The sequence below is a fragment of the Petromyzon marinus genome, chromosome 43 (assembly GCF_048934315.1).
Source record: "Petromyzon marinus isolate PM22_M1 ecotype Great Lakes invasive population chromosome 43, UKy_Petmar_22M1.pri1.0, whole genome shotgun sequence".
NCBI classification, from domain to species: Eukaryota; Metazoa; Chordata; class Hyperoartia; order Petromyzontiformes; family Petromyzontidae; genus Petromyzon; species Petromyzon marinus.
In genome coordinates, this window is record NC_133709.1 from 6,608,745 (window position 1) to 6,631,456 (window position 22,712).

General features: G+C 43.7%; 1 protein-coding gene across 6 annotated transcripts; it reads left to right on the plus strand.

The window, feature by feature from the left end:
• The first annotated feature begins 115 nt into the window (after positions 1-115).
• Positions 116-19,601, plus strand: UIMC1 (ubiquitin interaction motif containing 1). Of its 6 annotated transcripts, none has more exons than XM_032970466.2 (9): positions 116-244; positions 5,599-5,696; positions 8,190-8,298; positions 9,549-9,648; positions 10,381-10,466; positions 11,629-13,599; positions 14,860-14,974; positions 16,179-16,227; positions 17,675-19,601. In XM_032970466.2, exons 3-9 carry the CDS (start codon positions 8,206-8,208, stop codon positions 17,934-17,936), a joined length of 2,676 nt encoding a protein of 891 aa, XP_032826357.2. In that variant the 5' UTR covers positions 116-244; positions 5,599-5,696; positions 8,190-8,205; the 3' UTR covers positions 17,937-19,601. The 6 variants fall into 6 exon arrangements, with proteins under 6 accessions (XP_032826357.2, XP_032826362.2, XP_032826360.2 ...); XM_032970469.2 differs by having other exon boundaries at positions 229-274; XM_032970467.2 differs by lacking the exon at positions 116-244 and adding an exon at positions 5,087-5,474.
• The last annotated feature ends 3,111 nt before the right edge of the window (positions 19,602-22,712 follow it).

The following is a 22,712-nucleotide window of genomic DNA, read 5'->3' on the forward strand; positions in this document are numbered from 1 at the left end:
AGTGTTGATTCTGGTTAAGTGTTGACTCTGACTCTGGTTAAGTGTTGACTCTGGTTAAGTGTTAACTTTGGTTAAGGGTTGACTCTGGTTAAGTGTTGACTCTGGTTAAGTGGCTCCCGTGAGGACTGTAACGGCGTGGCGAGGCAGTGGAGACGGCTCGCCGGAAGAGGCGGCGAGCCCGAGCCGGACGTGACGTCACACAGCAAGTGGCGGGAAGTGCGTACAGTGCGGCGTACAGTGTGGCGTAAGTCCCGGCGTATTTCGGCAAAAAAATGTACACTAACAGCGTCTAACGTGACTATTAACAACGTCTAACGTGACTATTAACAACGTCTAACGTGACTACTAACAGCGTCTAACGTGACTATTAACAACGTCTAACGTGACTATTAACAGCGTCTAACGTGACTATTAACAACGTCTAACGTGACTATTAACAACGTCTAACGTGACTATTAACAACGTCTAACGTGACTATTTATAACGTCTAACGTGACTATTAACAACGTCTAACGTGACTATTAACAACGTCTAACGTGACTATTAACAACGTCTAACGTGACTATAACGTCTAACGTGACTATAACGTCTAACGTGACTATTAACAACGTCTAACGTGACTATTAACAACGTCTAACGTGACTATTAACAACGTCTAACGTGACTACTAACAACGTCTAACGTGACTATTAACAACGTCTAACGTGACTATTAACAACGTCTAACGTGACTATTAACAACGTCTAACGTGACTATTAACAACGTCTAACGTGACTATTAACAATGTCTAACGTGACTATTAACAACGTCTAACGTGACTACTAACAACGTCTAACGTGACTACTAACAACGTCTAACGTGACTACTAACAACGTCTAACGTGACTATTAACAACGTCTAACGTGACTATTAACAATGTCTAACGTGACTATTAACAACTTCTAACGTGACTACTAACAACGTCTAACGTGACTACTAACAACGTCTAACGTGACTATTAACAACGTCTAACGTGACTATTAACAACGTCTAACGTGACTATTAACAACGTCTAACGTGACTATTAACAACTTCTAACGTGACTATTAACAACGTCTAACGTGACTATTAACAATGTCTAACGTGACTATTAACAACGTCTAACGTGACTATTAACAACGTCTAACGTGACTATTAACAACGTCTAACGTGACTATAACGTCTAACGTGACTATTAACAACGTCTAACGTGACTATTAACAACGTCTAACGTGACTATTAACAACGTCTAACGTGACTACTAACAACGTCTAACGTGACTATTAACAACGTCTAACGTGACTATTAACAGCGTCTAACGTGACTATTAACAACGTCTAACGTGACTATTTATAACGTCTAACGTGACTATTAACAACGTCTAACGTGACTATTAACAACGTCTAACGTGACTACTAACAGCGTCTAACGTGACTATTAACAACGTCTAACGTGACTATTAACAGCGTCTAACGTGACTATTAACAACGTCTAACGTGACTATTTATAACGTCTAACGTGACTATTAACAACGTCTAACGTGACTATTAACAACGTCTAACGTGACTACTAACAGCGTCTAACGTGACTATTAACAACGTCTAACGTGACTATTAACAGCGTCTAACGTGACTATTAACAACGTCTAACGTGACTATTTATAACGTCTAACGTGACTATTAACAACGTCTAACGTGACTATTAACAACGTCTAACGTGACTATTAACAACGTCTATCGTGACTATTAACAACGTCTAACGTGACTATTAACAACGTCTAACGTGACTATTAACAACGTCTAACGTGACTATTAACAACGTCTAACGTGACTATTAACAACGTCTAACGTGACTATAACGTCTAACGTGACTATAACGTCTAACGTGACTATTAACAACGTCTAACGTGACTATTAACAACGTCTAACGTGACTATTAACAACGTCTAACGTGACTATTAACAATGTCTAACGTGACTATTAACAACGTCTAACGTGACTATTAACAACGTCTAACGTGACTATTAACAACGTCTAACGTGACTATTAACAATGTCTAACGTGACTATTAACAACGTCTAACGTGACTACTAACAACGTCTAACGTGACTACTAACAACGTCTAACGTGACTATTAACAATGTCTAACGTGACTATTAACAACTTCTAACGTGACTACTAACAACGTCTAACGTGACTACTAACAACGTCTAACGTGACTATTAACAACGTCTAACGTGACTATTAACAACGTCTAACGTGACTATTAACAACGTGTAACGTGACTATTAACAATGTCTAACGTGACTATTAACAACGTCTAACGTGACTATTAACAACGTCTAACGTGACTATTGACAACGTCTAACGTGACTATTAACAACGTCTAACGTGACTATTAACATCGTCTAGCGTGACTATTAACAACGTCTAACGTAACTATTAACAACGTCTAACGTGACTATAACGTCTAACGTGACTATTAACAACGTCTAACGTGACTATTAACAACGTCTATCGTGACTATTAACAACGTCTAACGTGACTATTAACAACGTCTAACGTGACTATTAACAACGTCTAACGTGGCTATTAACAATGTCTAACGTGACTATTAACAACGTCTAACGTGACTATTAACAACTTCTAACGTGACTATTAACAACGTCTAACGTGACTACTAACAACGTCTAACGTGACTATTAACAACGTCTAACGTGACTATTAACAACGTCTAACGTGACTATTAACAACGTCTAACGTGACTATTTATAACGTCTAACGTGACTATTAACAACGTCTAACGTGACTATTAACAACGTCTAACGTGACTATTAACAACGTCTAACGTGACTATTTATAACGTCTAACGTGACTATTAACAACTTCTAACGTGACTATTAACAACGTCTAACGTGACTATTAACAATGTCTAACGTGACTATTAACAACGTCTAACGTGACTATTAACAACGTCTAACGTGACTATTGACAACGTCTAACGTGACTATTAACAACGTCTAACGTGACTATTAACAACGTCTAACGTGACTATTAACAACGTCTAACGTGACTACTAACAACGTCTAACGTGACTATTAACAACGTCTAACGTGACTACTAACAACGTCTAACGTGACTATTAACAACGTCTAACGTGACTATTAACAACGTCTAACGTGACTATTGACAACGTCTAACGTGACTATTAACAACGTCTAACGTGACTATTAACATCGTCTTGCGTGACTATTAACAACGTCTTGCGTGACTATTAACAACGTCTAACGTGACTATAACGTCTAACGTGACTATTAACAACGTCTAACGTGACTATTAACAACGTCTATCGTGACTATTAACAACGTCTAACGTGACTATTAACAACGTCTAATGTGACTATTAACAACGTCTAACGTGACTATTAACAACTTCTAACGTGACTATTAACAACGTCTAACGTGACTACTAACAACGTCTAACGTGACTATTAACAACGTCTAACGTGACTATTAACAACGTATAACGTGACTATTAACAACGTCTAACGTGACTATTAACAGCGTCTAACGTGACTATTAACAGCGTCTAACGTGACTATTAACAACGTCTAACGTGACTATTTATAACGTCTAACGTGACTATTAACAACGTCTAACGTGACTATTAACAACGTCTAACGTGACTATTAACAACGTCTATCGTGACTATTAACAACGTCTAACGTGACTATTAACAACGTCTAACGTGACTATTAACAACGTCTAACGTGACTATTAACAACGTCTAACGTGACTATTAACAACGTCTAACGTGACTATTTATAACGTCTAACGTGACTATTAACAACTTCTAACGTGACTATTAACAACGTCTAACGTGACTATTAACAATGTCTAACGTGACTATTAACAACGTCTAACGTGACTATTAACAACTTCTAACGTGACTATTAACAACGTCTAACGTGACTATTAACAACGTCTAACGTGACTATTAACAACGTCTAACGTGACTATTAACAACGTCTAACGTGACTATTAACAACGTCTAACGTGACTATTAACAACGTCTAACGTGACTATTAACAACGTCTAACGTGACTACTAACAACGTCTAACGTGACTACTAACAACGTCTAACGTGACTATTAACAACGTCTAAGGTGACTATTAACAACGTCTAACGTGACTATTAACAACGTCTAACGTGACTATTAACAACGTCTAACGTGACTATTAACAACGTCTAACGTGACTATTAACAACGTCTAACGTGACTATTAACAACGTCTAACGTGACTACTAACAACGTCTAACGTGACTACTAACAACGTCTAACGTGACTACTAATAACGTCTAACGTGACTATTAACAGCGTCTAACGTGACTATTAACAGCGTCTAACGTGACTATTAACAACGTCTAACGTGACTATTAACAACGTCTAACGTGACTATTAACAACGTCTAACGTGACTATTAACAACGTCTGACGTGACTATTAACAACGTCTGACGTGACTATTAACAACGTCTAACGTGACTATTAACAACGTCTAACGTGACTATTAATAACGTCTAACGTGACTATTAACAACGTCTAACGTGACTATTAATAACGTCTAACGTGACTATTAACAACGTCTAACGTGACTATTAACAACGTCTAACGTGACTATTAACAACGTCTAACGTGACCATTAACAACGTCTAACGTGACTATTAACAACGTCTAACGTGACTATTAACAACGTCTAACGTGACTATTAACAACGTCTAACGTGACTATTAACAACGTCTAACGTGACTATTAACAACGTCTAACGTGACTATTAACAACGTCTAACGTGACTATTAACAACGTCTAACGTGACTATTAACAACGTCTAACGTGACTATTAACAACGTCTAACGTGACTATTAACAACGTCTAACGTGACTATTAACAACGTCTAACTTGACTATTAACAACGTCTAACGTGACTATTAACAACGTCTAACGTGACTATTAACAACGTCTAACGTGACTATTAACAACGTCTAACGTGACTATTAACAACGTCTAACGTGACTATTAACAACGTCTAACGTGACTATTAACAACGTCTAACGTGACTATTAACAACGTCTAACGTGACTATTAACAACGTCTAACGTGACTATTAACAACGTCTAACGTGACTATTAACAACGTCTAACGTGACTATTAACAACGTCTAACTTGACTATTAACAACGTCTATCGTGACTATTAACAACGTCTAACGTGACTATTAACAACGTCTAACGTGACTATTAACAACGTCTAACGTGACTGTTACACTCTTGTCTCTCAAACTTCACACTTAACTTCTAACTTAGCAATCCTTGGAAGAACGTAATCAACCACGCCACGCGGCAATTGTGTGTTGGCCGAATCCCTTGTGTCGCGTTGCATTACATTTCCAAATTTTACGAGGTTTGTTTGACCTAGTGTCGTTTCTCTCTCTCTCTCTGTATGTCTCTGTGTTATCTCTCTCTGCTTATGTGTCTGTCCGTGTGTCTCCGGTTATGTGTTTTGTCTCTCTCTCTCTTAAATGTAGCAATCTTTGGAAGAACGTAATCAACCAGGTGGGGGTGTTGACTGTTACGTCAGCCGCCTATCTGCGTTGCATTACATTGCATATCCAAGTTTTACCAGGTTTGTTTTATCTTTCATTTCGTACCTGATGATGATTGCTCGCGTTGCAATCGAGACGTCGTACGCTGTTATTTCATTCCTTACTTTCCCTTTCCCCGCGTGACTTCGCCGAAAGGACCCAAGCTTCCCGCGGCCACGGTAGCGCCACATCATAGTTCGTGGCTGTTACAACTTCCCACGTGACCGTTCCGACATCTCGCGCTGCTCGTGACGTTTCACGTGACTCGCTAGCGGCGTTCAACATTGCCTTCCCGCAGGGAGTGAACCGCTGGACGCCGGGCGGTTTCCGTGGCTCGTGTGTGTGCAAGCGTTCGCCGTGACCCGCTGTGCCACGGCGCACCTTGCACAATAACTCGCCTCCGTAGCCCTTCCGAGGACGGGTGCATTGCAAGTAAACCTTTAACTTGCAGGACCGCGACGTGCCGTTCATTGCATCCACCCCGTGTGTGTGTGTGCGTGCGTGCGATTTGTAAGGGGCGCGGTGACACATGCGATCCCCTTGTTCATCACGACGTCCTTTTTACTTGGACGTCTCAACAAGAGCGCCACGGAGATCGCGTGCCGTCAGGGTTCTGGATTTGTCGTGAGGGTTAAAAGTTGACGCCGAGGAGCGGGGGCGGGGGAGGAGGCCCCCCCCGCCTCCCCCATATGCAGTGACGTCAGCCGCTAATTCTTATTAATGGGGGGAGTGGGGGGGGGGGTTATCCATTTGGAGGGCGTCACCTGCTCATGATTATTAATCAGGGGGCCGATCGCCGTGGGGTGACGTCACGCGCGTTGCACACTGACCTCCTTGGGTGAATAATGTCGTCAATCGTGCGGCCCTGTTGTCCATCCGCAGCTGGACGGCGGCGGCGGCGGCGCTGCAACCGTGTCGGTCGTGACGTTGAAGGTCACCCATAGTAGGCGTGTTAGATCATCACGTGAATATAAACGTGTCGTCAAGCCCGCCACCACCCGACGCGGCCAGTTAGTAAGCAAGTCGATTACTAGTACAGCACGGCAACGAATTGGCATGTTCTGACAAACCTTAATAATTGGCTGTGGCGGGATTAACGATACATTTGTGTTTACATGATCTAACCCCCCCCGCCCCGCGAAAGGCTACGCGTTAAACCGACGTTGAATGTTGTTTGCGGCAGGCGGTGTGTGTAGCGGTTAGTGCTGCTGTGGCCAACCTGAGTTCGATTCCCACTCACGGGCCAATTCCAGTGGTGCCGGGCTCTGGACCTCAAATGAGTTCCCAGTGTGGCGTGTGGTAAGCTTGACCACTCAGGGGAGAGACAAAGGCGGGCGGGTGTGGCGTTGGCCACCCACCCACACGTGCGCCGTGCCGGACTTTTTATGGGTGCTCGCTAGCAACGTTTGCCCCAGCAGTCTGTTCAGGGCCAAACCACCGCGCCAGCTCCGTTCCAATTGCCGTGCGAAAGAAATCGCTGTTTCGGCACCGTTCGCGTCTTGATGTTTGGTAAACACGAATGGAGAGAGTTCATTCGAGTGAAACATTCTGGGGTAATACTACAGCTGCGTTGGGCACAAGAACACATACAAACTCAGCACGTGTGAATAAACAGCACTAGCCTTTCGAGGAAAACATACAAACGGCGACGTTTTGGGCAGTGGCCCTTTACGTTAAATAAAGAAGACTTATTTCATATTCTTAGCTATTTCGGTAAAGTCACGTGTTATGGTCGAAACGTCGTGAGAATTGTTATTGTTTTATATATATTTTATTATTTTGTTGTTTCCCTTCAACGTGACTTTACCGAAAGAACTAAGAATATGAATTACTGCAGTCACGAAAGCTTTAAATCAAAATTTAAGACTTATTTCCTTAAAAGTTAGCCGATTCAATTTTGATTTAAAGCTTTCGTGTGACTGCAGTAATTCATATTCTTAGCTCTTTCGGTAAAGTCACGTTGAAGGGAAACAATAAAATATATAAAACAATATAAAATTCTCACGACGTTTCGACCATAACACAAACGGTCGTCTTATAGTTAGCCGAGTGTATTATTTTTCTTTTTTCGGCAGTGTTATGACGAATCGGCAAAACGTTAACTACCTCGCCTGGTATGTAAAATTGGGTTCGATCCCGACCCTGTGATGCCTGCTGTTTATTCGGAGTTTGCATGTCCTCTTTCCCCGTGGACAAGTGGATTTTTGTCCGGGTGCGCTCCGGTTTTTTTTCCCTCCATATTAAGAATCAACATTACGCATTTAGAGCATTTGGCTGCTATACATTTCCAAATGATAAGCCGCTTCTTTTGAGCTATCATTTTTTGTGGCCAGGTCACTTTTGAAAAGAGCGATATAGCTAAGTGGGCCCCACCTGGTAAAATAGTCTTGAGTTATTTTGTTATTTGTGCTTGCGCACCACCGCTGCCAACGCAGCAGCATCACCGAATATGCTGCGTAATTATTTTCGCTTGTCACAGCACATTCCTGCCATTCGCACACGCGTGGATAAAATTACGTTTCGTGCGTGTGCAGGGGCGTGAATCTCACCATGTCCAAGATAACCGTGGAGATCATCGATTCGAATCAAAGCTCTGTGGACGATGAAGATAGCGGACCCAGCGGAAGACTCGATGGGAAACAGGTGCGTTGCAAACTGCGGTGTTCAACGTTCTGGAGCAGATATCTACTGGGATGCCGCTGCTGCTGCTGCTGCTGCTGCTGTGGTGCAATGGTCATCACACTGGACTGGATGTCCAGAGGGTCGTGGTTCGATTCAATCTCCGGATGCGGCAATTGAAACAAAGAGCAAGTTTCTTTAAGCTCGCCTCTGCCCCGCCCACCTTTGTCCTCCCACCGTTTTAACTGAGCACACCACAGTCGAATGGTAAGGCGTATGCGGTGGGGTAAAGTGCGGGTACTCCCACATCTCCCAAGTCACGTTATTAGCATGGAAGTGTAGGCTAAACATCCTCTTATGGGGCTCTCATGAGCTCCAGCGGCGTGAGCAAGAAATGTCACAGTTGCACATTTAACATTTTACCATTTATACGCAGAATTATCATTCCTCACTCCAATTCCACGATGTCCCATTTATGGATGATACACAGGATTCAGTGGAGAGAGTCTTGAGCGAGGATGCATCTATGAGAGGTGTCATAGTAATTATGCACTGATTAAAAACCTTTTTTCTTTTAGATCCCCTTTGCTTTGTTGCTTTCAAGATTAGAAATGTATTTTGGTACACAGCCCTGCGCTACCCGGAACGTAGCGCTGCTAGGCGCTATCACCTTTTTATGCATGGCGGTCACTCTTACAAGCACTGCCCAGGCTCTAAACCCTTTTCATCTTCCCGGGTCTGACGCGATCGGACACGTTCTAGGCAAATTATCAATCTGCATAAATGATAAATAGCATCTTCTAATGGTTCTTTCGGTAAAGTCACCACGTAGAATGAGAATAAAATAATAAATTGATAAAATAAAATAACGCAATAATATTCTCAGAGAATATTCTCAGATTGATAAAATAAAATAACACAATAATATTCTCAGAGAATATTCTCAGATTGATAAAATAAAATAACACAATAATATTCTCAGAGAATATTCTCAGATTGATAAAATAAAATAACACAATAATATTCTTAGATAATATTGTTCTCAGAGAATATTATTGTGTTATTTTATTTTATCAATTTATTATTTTACTCTCATTCTACGTGGTGGCGACTTTACCGAAAGAACCAAAGAAGATGAATCCTTGCAGTCACGAAAGCTTCAAAAATCGAAAGATGAATAACATGTTCAAAAAATATAATTGAGAAGAGCACGTGACACTTGATGGACGGTTGTGTTGGCTTTTTATTGTTTGTTTTCTCCCACCCCAACGAAGCGAGAGGCGGCGGCGAATCGTCCCGGCGCTCGCACTGCACAAACGAGGGGTACACGTGAACAAAGAGCCCAGCAGAGAGACTTCATTAAATGTGTGACCGGTATGCCAAAAAACAACACGTGTTAAACACGAAAGTAACTTGACCAAGCCAACTTGGGTGACGGAACATTTTATTTTCCCTGCTTTATTATATTGTTTTGTTACTTTTGGCCCCTTTCAGTCTCACGGATAATTTGGTCCCTCGTGCAAATGAGACGATTGCGGTCTCATGAATTATCGCCTGCTTAAACTAAATAAAGTAAACTTAACTGTAGATGTGCCACATTAGTGTTGTACAGCCTTTTTGTCAATCCACGCTGGATGAAGGCCCTCCCCCACGCCATATAATTTGTCAGGGGAGTTTGTTAGTCCGCACTTCACGCTGGTCAGTACATTTTGGTAATGACTGGGGGGGGGGCAGCTGTGGGTGGGTGAGGGGGGCGTGGCATTATCAGCGCCAGTCAAGATATCACTCGTCGCTCACCGACGTTAGCTGTGGCATGCAAATGAAGCTCAACTATTTTCTATTTTACCAGGTAAGGCCCACTGAGCCATGTAGCTCTTTCTCAGAAGCGACCTGGCCTATCGCAAACGATAGCTCAACGAAGTGGCTTTATCATCACGTGGACATTTATGGCAGCCAAATACCCCGAATCGAATTCGGGTTGCTGGATTCAGAGCGCCGGGTGCTAACCACTGCACGCGTGCCCACTCCACCCCTAACATTACCTTCTTACCGACGTTACGTTGTTTTTTTTCATCCATCTCGTTTTTTGCGATGCGATTGTTTCAGACATGAGCGAAGATGAGCAAGTGGTGCTTGCAATGAAGATCAGTTGTGAGGAGAGGGAGGAACGGCAGACTCAAGATAAATCCACGGTATTGCAAAAGATTCCCAAGGATTGCTTACTTAAGTTACGCATTATCATAATGCTTATTTACCCAGGAAAGCCTCCTGAATCTCTTTCAGGAGGAAGGGTCCCACCAAATGTTCACAGTCGGGGGGCAATCATTGCTTATATTTAAATTAATTATTTTCCGTTAAATTTTTCACATTTGGACCAGGGCACACAGTGACCTCTGCTTGTACATGGCATTACAGGTCTGTAACATCCACTCACTGTGAAGCAAAGGCACGTATAATTTACAGTTAATAAACCTACAGTATTAATCAGAGCGGCGGTGGGATTTGAACCGTGAACTTCTCCAAGAAACGGCAAATGTGCTACCGCTAGGCCAGTTGTTTGGCTTATTGTAATTGCCCAATAATGTTTGCGTGCCAGTGAATGAAAACCAGAGCAAGTAATCATCGTCCATTGCCATCCTCACTGGTAAATGTAGGCCAACTCCGTACCGTATTCTCTGGATTATAAGATGCAAACGCATCCAAAGCGTGCGCCTGTTTTCATTAAAGGTATACAAATCTCTTCACACACACCTTTATTGGATTATAAGACACCCCTACCTCTCCAAATTTTTGCTTTAATATTCATGGAAAAAAATTGATATCCAGAGACTATGGATGTTATTTTAGCAGATAGGTTTTTGCAGTTGTTTCCTCATCCCAAGTGTCATCTTCTGGGTTGGGCTTTATGTTGAACATTATTACTCTTTTGCCAAGCACTGCTGTGGGTATCTTCAGGAAATTAGATGAAGAATCTCACCCGGATCAGTGAACACATAAGGTTGGAGGACACCATGTGGGGATTCCTCACTTCAACTCCTGAAATATGTCCACAGCCGTCAAAGCTTGAGAGAACTAATGCCCAATTCGCGGCCGAAGCCGGAAGAGGGCACTTGGATTAATAGTCATTAGTTAATGAGTCTTGAGACATTTTCAGGTGGGTCTTCTTACACCCTTTGGGAGAATATTTTAAATGTGCGGTAGCATGAATACCTTCGGATAACTCGCTTGTATAAAGGGAAGTCCCTCGAAACGCAATGCAGACTCGTCAGCGAGAAACTACCATTGCTACTTCCCTACAGACGTTGTGACGTGGTCTGCGAGGATTGCTGATTGCGCGCTTGTGAACGGTTTCAGGATTTGAAGACGTCCGAGGTGTCTTCGAGCGACGGGTCGCCTCCGCGTGTTCTTGGATCTGTTTCGTCTCGGTCCACCACAGGCAGAGCCCAGACGTGGACAACCAGGCAGCACAGGTCACCTGCCTCCGGCACTGCCTCGGCAACTGACAGCGGAGGATCGCGCGATTCCAAACTAAACACAGACGCGTCTCAGCAATCCTCCGATTCACACGGGGCTGACGATGAAGATTCCATTAAAAGTGATCGCGCGCGCAAACCACGTACGCATATTTCACTGAAGCGAAAAAACACACAGTCCTCGTCGGTAATAAATAAGAAGGCAAAGGTGTTGCCTGCATTGGGAGAAGAGCACCCCATTGAATTTGCAACGCAAAGCAAAGACAGGAATGACGACGTTGGTGTCGACGACGAACCCCGCACAAGAAGCATCCGCGATCGTCCGATCGTCTTCGACGCGGGTGGCTTGCGACACGACATCGGCACTGGGGAAAACGGTCCGGGCCAGGTGGAGCGCAACAACTGCCTGATTTCAGGCGGTGCAAAAGCGACCGAGGGTGGTGCACTCCCCTGCGGCCCCAGCGGGAGGACACTGGGTCGGGACGACGTGGTCAACTACTACTGGGGGGTGCCGTTCTGCCCCGCCGGTTTAAACCCGGACGAATACACGAGCGTCATCCTCTGTCAGCTGCAGACCTACGCGGCCGTGGCGAAGCAACAGCAGCGGCGGCTGCTGCGGAAAGCGGACATGTGCGAGGCGTTGCCAGAGCCCGCGAGGGACCGGCGGTGGCGTGGACGATCCGAAGCGCGAGCGGGCGACGCGAAGCGCCAGCCATTTGCCGCGGGCGAAGAGAGCGGAGCGGCGGGTGAGGAGAAGCAGGGCGTTAGCGTGCAGGGAGGGCGGAGCACACCTCGCGAGTGGTGGGAAGAGAAAGAAGGAAGCGACAACGTAAATGAGGATGAGGGACTGAGCAAGGATGAGGATGAGGGGGAAAATGAAGATTCGGAATCGTCGGCTGAGAAAGTGCGTGAAAAAAGCACTGATTCTTTACGTGCCTCAACGATGTCGCCCCCTGATGAAAAGGTGAAACGCCTACCAAAATGTAAATTGCAAAGACGTAAGGGATTGCCCCAGCATAAGGATGTTAAATATTCAGACACTCCTAAGCTTGGGGAAATTGAGTATGGTAAAATATGTGATGATGATGAAGATGATGATTTTATATCATTACCAACGCTTAAACGTGTATCTGGCACCCCTCAACGAAGAGCCGATGAGGTTGTATTTCTTGAAGACAATTGTACAGCAGGTGAGAGAGGACGGACAGCGCGCAGGGACAGCAGTGCTTTTTCGACAGGGAGTCCATATCTAGCAAAAAACACACGCAGCGACAACTGTAGCAAGAATGAAATGATGCTGTCGACGGGAAGTCTACAGCCCCGTAAACTAACCTTGGCCAACTTTAGCGCCGTGGATGGAAAAATACAGACTCCAACACGTGTCAGGAAAGAAAGTGATGGAAAAATGACAGAACACATTGGTGAAAAAGTCGATGTAAAACACAGAGCTAATAATTCTAAAGTTACGAGCCCTAAAATTAATGAGCATGAATTTGATTTGATTCTTGATGATGATGATGATAATAATGATGATGATAAGCAGACAAATCAACATGATTGCACAAGGAAAACGGCAACTGGTGACTGCAAAGAGTACAAAAATCAATCGGGAGACTCGAATGACGTTATAAAGGTTCGTGATATTGAAGGAAAACTGACTACGTCTCCGTCGGCAAACGATGGAACAATCGTCACGAACAAAGCCAAATTGAAAGTCATGCAATGTGAAGAGGAAGGGGTAATGGAGAGATATGAAGAAACACCCGAGCCCTCTCTGCAGTCGTCTGATGGGAGTGATAGAAAACATGTTTTGTCTCTACAGAAGCACAATCTGCAGAGAAAAAACGAACAGGTACTCCCATTTTTGTTTGCACCACCGCCGTTTTGCTGCTTTTCAAAAAACGACCATGTGCGCCGCATATTTTGGACATCTCTAATTCGCATCACATGAGTGTTGACTTCAGGCGGTATCAGATAAAAGCAAGTTAGGAAAAACAAGAGCTTAGGGGTCGGGGGGGGGGGGCTTTTCCCCACTTGTCTGGTTCCTCATGCCTCTTGAGTTGTGTCCCTCTCTTGGAGAGTGAGCGAATACTGTGCATGCAGCAACATTCCAAGTGAAAAACAAAAGGCCGACCTGTCGCTGTTGCCAAACCCCATTCGCATATTTACAAAAGCAGTCATGCTTTCGGCTCGGGTTTTGTATGTGCTCGTTTTCGGCAGCCCTTTGATCGATTCGGCTGCCCGCGCGCGGTTTATCCGATTTGGGGATTAATCGCGCATGGGTTTTCCCTGAAGCTCAAATGAAGAATCTAAAAACAGTTATCCATTGTTATTCTTGGAAATGTTTATTACAAGTCGCGTGCTTAAACTGAACAAATTTGTGTTCCGGTTAATCCGAAATCCACGCGATCGCCTCTACAGTACAGTAGTTGCATATCTTTACAAGAGTGGGCGGAGTGATTGATTTTGATTGGCGTGGCTCTGTTATCCACTTTGTGGCTGGAGTCTTCTGCGCGGGAGCAGGAAAGTGTTATCACTGAGCACACGCATTGATTCTTTCCGAGAAATGTTGTTTTGTTCATTAGCAAACTAAATTGTCTTAACTTTCACATCATTTATACCTATATTAGTGGGGTTTTTTTGCATAGACATCCGCAGAAAATGGGTATTTTTGGATTGTCCGAGATTTTGAATTATCCGTGGTCGTCCTCCCCGTCAGCGCGGATAATCGAGTCTACTGTATTTCAATCGGGCAAGTCCTACATCGCAACAACTTTATTTTCGAGCTTTCTTAATGGATCATCTTTACGAGAGTGATAGAGTTATACTGGTAGGAACGAAGTTGTAAACTGAGTGTACCAGCCTGCAATAGATTAATGTGTCCGTCCGTCCGTCCCCTTTCAATACTTTACCGAAGTGAAATCTCGTGCTGTTGGGGGTGTAAAATCAGCAACAGACAGCGCAGAGACTTGTCCTACCAGCCCACCCTGCAGGGACCTGTTAACTCCCCCCCCCCCCGTTATGTGTGGAGCATGAATGCTTTCAACATGGTTTGTAAAGGGTTAGAAAAGAACTGCATGTGTGTGTGGTTATTTTTTTTACCGCCTCGCAGAAGGAAAGGCTCGAGAAGACCGTGCCCTGCCCCTTGTGTTTGGTGGAGTTCTTGGCATCTCACATTGAGCAGCACGCATCTGAATGCTGCATCTCCGAAGATGTGGACGATGCAGGTATTCGAGGTTTTCAGTTTGAACGCTGTATTGGCCATTTTCACGTGAACAAGTGAAGAAAACTTGTGCACACGCAATGATTGCGCGATGCTTTGCCTTCGGAAGTATTTAATTAGCAGTATAGTAGCTGCCACAGCGAAATATGTTTCCATATTTCTGACAGCTTCCATCGTAAAATTATATTGTGTATATATGCAGATGGGATTTTTTTTGCTCTGTTTTTAGTCAAACTTTGGTAAATTTGGCCAAAGTTTTTAATGAGGGCAAGTCTCTAATCTGCCTGTTTACATACAGGTGCTGTAATCACCTTATCTGTTTCATGTTTTTATTTTTCCATTTCTCATGTGGTACAGTTTTGTACCGAGTTCTTTTTGTTTCAATGTACAGTAGAACCTTGGATTGCGAGTAACTTGGTCTGCTCGTGTTTTTGCAAGATGAGCAAAAATTTTAAATAAATATTAATTTTATAAACGAGCGAGGGTCTTGTAATACAAGTAGTACGTACACAGTATAACGCTTTGTCTGCCGAGCGTCACGTGATCACAACTGATTATACGAGTGCTTTGATATACGAGTGCTTTGGTATACGAGTGCTTTGATATACGAGTGCTTTGATATACGAGTGCTTTGATATACGAGTGCTTTGGATTACAAACACGTTTCCAGAACGAATTATGCTCGCAATCCAAGGCTTTTCTGTATTTTATTTACATTGCCCGAGGTCACTCTTGCAAATTAGACTAAGCTGGTCTTTAGAATTCTCACCTGGTTGAATAAAAGAAACTGCGAGAAACAATTTTATGCTAAGATTAATTTATATTTGATCATCTCTTTGAGAGTTAGGGTGACATCACTTCCTGTGACTTTGTCCTCACGTTTCCTGCCAAAGGTGTTGTCACACAATGTCACGTTTACTGAAATTTTATCTAAAATATATTTAAATTATTGTTTTAATTTTGGAACATGATGTTAAAATGTATAAATCAGTGATTAATATTTAAGATTATTACATTTAGGTATGATCATTTAGTAACATTAAAAAAATACCGGAAAAGTTGGGCCTGAAATTGAGCATAAAATTTGTATCTGTAACTCATTCCTAGTACGCACCATTTCCAGTAGCTAGTGGAGTACATTCACAATTTATATTGTTGCAGTCAGTATACAGTATAATGAACATGTGTTTAACGTGTGCATTTCACAGAAAATTACGTCCCAAGCAACTCTAAAATGGAGGTACCTTCATGGTCCAGGTGAATTAATAACAAGTTGAACTTGTAACACGCTGCATGGTATTCATTCCGTCTCGAAGAAAGATAACGTTACATTATATATTGTGATTGTTCACTCTGGAAAGCGTCGCTGAATCTCTATGATTTTTCAGGAGGGTCCTGTGGTGGCACGTTTGGCTGATACCAATGAGTGTTTGACCTTTGTAGGCAAACCAGGGTTCCTAGGGAAACCCATACTTACAAGAATATAACACTCAAAAGTTCTACACGTAAAAAAGATGCAATCCACAGAGAGACCCAATAAGTAGCAGTGGTTTTCATGCTTGCAGCAACTTTTTGGCTAGCCATCGAACAAAGACAGTCACTACACCACGCACTTTCAGATGTGCTTTTGCGGCCGTCTAGAACGTTCATAATATCGTTTTTTTTGGGGTTTGCGTAAATATAAATGCGTCGTTAAGCCCCGCCACCACCCGACACAAGCAGTTAGTAATAGTTTGCCACGTAAACAGAACGCGCCAATTCGTTACTCGTACAGCACACCGGTGTGTTGGGTGAGCAAATCCACAACATTTACAATCTTGAGTGTACGACGTTTCGCCAGTAATTACAACTAGCTTCATCAGGCGGACAGCAACCAGATTTGTGGAGATTATCCTCCTGTTGCGTTCCTTAAATAGAGGGGTAGGTGTGATGACGTCACTTGTGTGCACTTCACGTGTGAAGGGGGGGGGGGTGGATGTACATTATGAATTCACATTATGCATGCCCATTGTTATCGTGTGCACATTTATTTTTACACGATCTAACTCAAAAAACTGTGTTATGGATATTGGTCCGATTAGCCTACGTGTCTCGAACGTTCTTACGATATCTGAAATCCATTTGGTTCTTTCGGTGAAGTCACGTGGGTATAAAATAAAATAAATCACGACGTTTCGGGCACATCAGGTGTGAAAGCCTGGTGACGGACGCTTGTGTTGCGCCCGAAACGTCGTGATTTAGTTTATACGCACGTGACTTTACCGAAAGAAAGAAAGGAGTGTGGATTCCTGCAGTCACGAAAGCTTCAAATCAAGATTCGGAAGCCACTTGAGCTATGCGCTTTTACACCTCGTTTGAAAACTCACTTCTGTAGAACTTTGCTTGTTGTGTTTCGTTTGTTGCACTTCCGCTGCACCTCCGGTTAGCACGGTTGGCTCCGGACGGTGCGAAATGAGTTCAATATGCACGCATGCATATCAATCTGCATGTGGACTGAGCGCGTTGCTGTACTGCCATCCCCTGGTCACCACGTAGCATCACAGCATTGGGCCTACAACAGCTATGATGCACTTAACCTGGTTCTGCCCTCTTGGCCTCCGCAAGCACACTGAGAATCATTGGCTTTTATCGTCGGCATTAAATGACTACGTTGTTAATTTGTTGGCAATCTGCTTGAGTCTTAAGATGTTTCTCTTTTTGACAGGGAAGGGAGCACTGGTGCCTCCCGTCAAACATTCGTCCCAGAGTCTGACAGCAACAGCAGCACAAGTTTAGTGAGTGAGAGGGAGGTTGCAGATGGTTCGGACAACATTCTGGAAGGCATTGTCATCAGCAACTCGCCCATCAAGTCTTTCAGATCAATTTCCCAATCCCCAGACTGTCTCATTGACTTCAAAAACCAGTTCAACAAACCAGCTCGACCGAGAACAGGATTCAGAAAGCATAAGCCTGGCAGGAGACGATAAACGCGTCGTAAATCGTGTGCAAATGTGTATTTTTTTTATAAATTGTTTAAATATTGTAATCGTCAGCCATGGTCAATCAAATGTTGAATGAAGGTCTCACCTGGCTGCGTCGCAATAATAATTCACCGAGCACCTGCACGCAAGGTGATTTCATCGTGCCGTATCGTGAAATTAATTCCTCCTTTCCTTTCGAGATTCCCCAACATCCGAAATTCGCTTACTCATCTCTGACCTTTCAAGCGCTCTTCCCTTTGTGGCAAGGATTACGCATTGCAGACCTTGCCACATGCTGACAAACCAATCCCCCCAACTTGAATCGCCTTGTGCTACACAGGGACAGCTACCACTGGGGGGTTCTCTTCCAGTTCACGAGACGGGATGTTATGTAAGGCGCTTTGAGTTGCCGTTGCTTTGAAGTTCCCATTCAATGCAATTCCTGTGGTTTTTTTATTATTATTTTTAAACAAACTCTGAAGGTGCGATATAAGTGGTGACTCACCGGATATGACGTGGCGCTCAAGTCGCCGTACAGGGCATATTCCGGAATGTGCAGCACTTGGAGCACGTGGCGTTTCTTAGTTAGCACGATGTGGTTCACTTAGCCCCGTGAGAATAATTGGCCGCAGCCAGCAAGTTCAATCGTCATCAGCCATGGTTAATCCGCTGCTGGATTGGAGTCCCCATCCCCAGCCGTCCGCCACCTCACAATCTTGCGACGGTCAATTAACAATCCACCCAGCACAACATTCACCGATTTAGTCGTCCGACTCGGTGGACATCATCTTGGATTTGTTTCATTCATTGGCTGCCACACGCCGTTATTCTTCTTGATTGTAATCCGTGATCGGCTTTTCTTGACGTGTCCTGCCCAAGCCCCACAGTTTGATGTCATTAACGTGCACGTGTGTCGACTCTGCCGGTGTCGTTTCAAGCTTGCGTCTCTCTGTGCTGAGTTTTTTTTTCAGCTTCATTTGTTCATAAACGTTGTGTTGGAAGATATTTCACGTTTGGGGGGGGGAGGGGGGAGGGTTTTTTTTGGTGAAATGTTGGTTACAGTGCTGGTAATTGATGTGAACATTGCAAAAACAAGTATCCAACTTCATCACCGAAGCCTTTACAACACATTTCGAGTGTTATTTTCTACCTTATTTTGCAAAATAGATTCGAATCCAACACCATAATGGTGAGAAAACTCACCGCAACAATTAAATGCCTGCCGGCTGGCGGCAAAAGGCCAATCGACAGAAAGATATTCGTCATCCGCTTGTTTTTTTTCCCAGGAAAGCCTCTGAGAGTCTCACGACTCTTTGCAGTAGGAGGAGGAGGCGATGATTGGTATTTACATTGAAATGAATTTGCGGGGTTCTAATCTTTTTTAAAATGTAATTTGACCAAGGCACCGGTGCACAAACGCCCCGGTCCTGCGAGCAACGTGACGGGATCCCGAGCGTCCGCTGTCATAAGGTTTATACACACCCGCAGTATTTATCGGGGCGGCCAATGGATTCGAAGACCGCTCTGAGGCGGAGGGTGAAGTGTGCTCGCAAGTCACGATGCCGAATCCTTGCTCGCAATTCTAAAAATTGTGCAACGGGGACGCCGGCCTAGACTCAATAACGTTTGTATTGTTTGTTTATTCAATAAAAAAAATTGTCTTGATTTAAAGCTTTCGTGACTGCAGTAATTCATATTCTTAGTTCTTTCGGTAAAGTCACGTTGAAGGGAAACAATAAAGTAATAAAATATATATAAAAAACAATAAAAATTCCCTTCAACGTGACTTTACCGAAAGAACTAAGAATATTAAAAAAATGTCGTTTGTTGATATGACTTTGGTAACGTTTCGTATGCGTATTTCAATCTCTGTTTTTCAAATTCATTTTAATGCTGAACCTCGATGTGTTTATTCTGTTTTCGACAATGCTCCCGTGTGAGTTACACTATTTTATCACTTGATGGCTTTCGAATTGGCAATTTTGAAAACTCGACGATTGCCGAGGGCCCTGTGGACTTGTGCAAAAGCCTAAAAGACGTGGATATTGATATCAATATACTCAATTGCTGGGGGGGGGGGGGGTGAAGCAGTGGTGCGGTGATTCAGGGCACTGAACCTGGCTACTGGAATTAACTATTAAATCGTTTTTATTGTACAAGGTAAGGCCCACTAACCTATATAGCTTTTTTTTTTTTACAAATGGCTTATGTGGAAATTTATAGCACTCTTAAACGCACGATTCTAAATGTGGAGGGAAAAAGCGGAGGACCCGGAAAAAAAGTCCACGCGACTACGGGGAGAAACACGCAAAATCCAAATATAGGGGGCATCGTTAGTGTCCGGGATTGACCTGTATACCAGGCGAGGTAGTTAACATCTCCCCACCGCGGCGGACGGAATTCCCCGGCCACAGCTGCTATTGAGTAGCGAGTTTCATCCACACTGGTCCTGCAGCCCTTCCCACTGCCTATATTTCAGTGCGGTGAAGTATGGTCGAAAACCCCCCAATGGCAGGCACGGCACGGCGAGGCCATTCAACAGTGCAGTTAAATATTGTAACAAAACAAAAAAACGAATATATTTACTCAAACGGACTACATTGAATTTTGCAAGCGTGCACGTGCATTATTGCAGCGTGAATTGTAATTTTTTTTGTTGTACTCTCATTGATGAACGTACACTTTTTAACACGCGCTAACTAGAGACGCGTGCAGGTACTTACGCATGCTGTGTGTACGTATTGCGAACTTCTTTCGCACCGTACGTTGCCAACCCTTGCTAATTGGAGGAAATACACCGATAAGATGTTTTGTAAAGAGGAGCGCATGGATTCGAGATCGTACCGCCACGTGACTGGCATCATCACCGACTAATGCTATTTCAGGAATATTTTTTTATGTTGTTTTCCATGGATTTTCTGTTTGCACGGTCACACACACACATAATCACTTTAAGATGTTTTTCTTGTTCATGTTTTTTTGTTTGTTGCGGTTGCACCCGATTCAAGAGCCGAATGGCTCACAGGGCTATACACAAAATAAATGGAACTATGGAACTATAAATTGATAAAATAAAATAACACAATAATATTCTCACGACGTTTCGGCCACAACACAAGCGGCCTTCATCAGGTGAAGGGACGAGACTGTCTGGAGTGACAGCGCTGTCCTCCAGACAGTCTCGTCCCTTCACCTGATGAAGGCCGCTTGTGTTGTGGCCGAAACGTCGTGAGAATTTTATTGTGTTATTTTATTTTATCAATTTATTATTTTATTCTCATTCTACGTGGTGGTGACTTTACCGAAAGAACCAAAGAAGATGAATCCTTGCAGTCACGAAAGCTTTAAGTCGAAATATGGAACTATGATCACCCAGAAATGTCTGTCCGTCCCGCGCGTGACGTCACTCCACATGAGGACCACCCCCTCATTAATATTCATGAGTGAGTGGATTTTTACACTAACGCAGAGGAAGGTCGAGCTGAATTAAATAATTTATTACGCAAAGTCGCTTCAAATGTGACGACGTTTCTTTACTGAAAGTGACGGTAAAATAAATGTACGCAGCACAGTGCTACATCCGTGCGTGACGTCACTGCAAAAGAGCCCACCCCCCCTTCATCAATATTCATACACAGCACAGTGCTACATCCGTACGTGACGTCACTACAAAAGCCCCCCCCCCGTCATTAATATTCATGCACGCGTGGAAATTTACACTGACGCACAAGAAGGTCGCGCGCTCCACATGCCGCACCCCTCCCCTCATTAATAATCATGAGCGGGTGACGTCACTCCACATGCCGCACCCCTCCCCTCATTAATAATCATGAGCGGGTGACGTCACTCCACATGCCGCACCCCTCCCCTCATTAATAATCATGAGCGGGCGACGTCACTCCACATGCCGCACCCCTCCCCTCATTAATAATCATAAGCGGGCGACGTCACTCCACATGCCGCACCCCTCCCCTCATTAATAATCATGAGCGGGTGACGTCACTCCACATGCCGCACCCCTCCCCTCATTAATAATCATGAGCGGGTGACGTCACTCCACATGCCGCACCCCTCCCCTCATTAATAATCATAAGCGGGTGACGTCACTCCACATGCCGCACCCCTCCCCAATAACCATTAGCGGGTGACGTCACTCCACATGGGGCAACCCCTCCCTCTTAAATAAGGGGCCGTCCACAAATGACGTCACGCACCTAGGGGGGGGGGTGACGATGTGTGACGAGAAAGGGGGGGGTTTGAGAAACGTGACGTCACATCAAAATGCTCAACTTTAAATAAATATAGACAACACGTTCTACTTAATTAAATAGACTTTTTTGTAAATGTTTTTATTTTACAACATCAGAGTGCAGCGCCACATTAAATATGCACTACAATGACAATAGTTTAAAGCGATTTGAAGCATAATAATAGGGGTTTTTCCCATTTTTTCTGCATTAACCACAATACCTGCAGTCAAAATGCAAACAAAAAAACATACTATGATAATATATGATGCATTGTCCTTGAAACTGATTGGTCCACACCAAGAGGACGGCTTTCTTTTGAGCCTCGACCCAATTGGTGCTCGACCAGATGACGAACCCATTGCGGGATTTTTAAATATGTATGGTAGTTTTATTGTTTTGTCATGGAATTCGAACAAAAAAAACACATGACCCTTATTCGGTTTAACAGATTGTAAATGTTGCGGATTTGCGCTCCAACACAGCGGTGTGTGTGGCTGTGCTCGTAACGAATTCGCACGTTCTGTTAACGTGA

Excerpts from the sequence above, each read along its gene's own strand:
- UIMC1 (XM_032970466.2), top strand. The coding sequence starts at position 8,206 with ATGTCCAAGATAACCGTGGAGATCATCGATTCGAATCAAAGCTCTGTG. Across the intron at positions 9,649-10,380 it reads CTTCATTAAATGTGTGACCG|ACATGAGCGAAGATGAGCAA; the intron begins GTATGCCAAAAA and ends CGATTGTTTCAG. Across the intron at positions 14,975-16,178 it reads CGAAGATGTGGACGATGCAG|AAAATTACGTCCCAAGCAAC; the intron begins GTATTCGAGGTT and ends TGCATTTCACAG.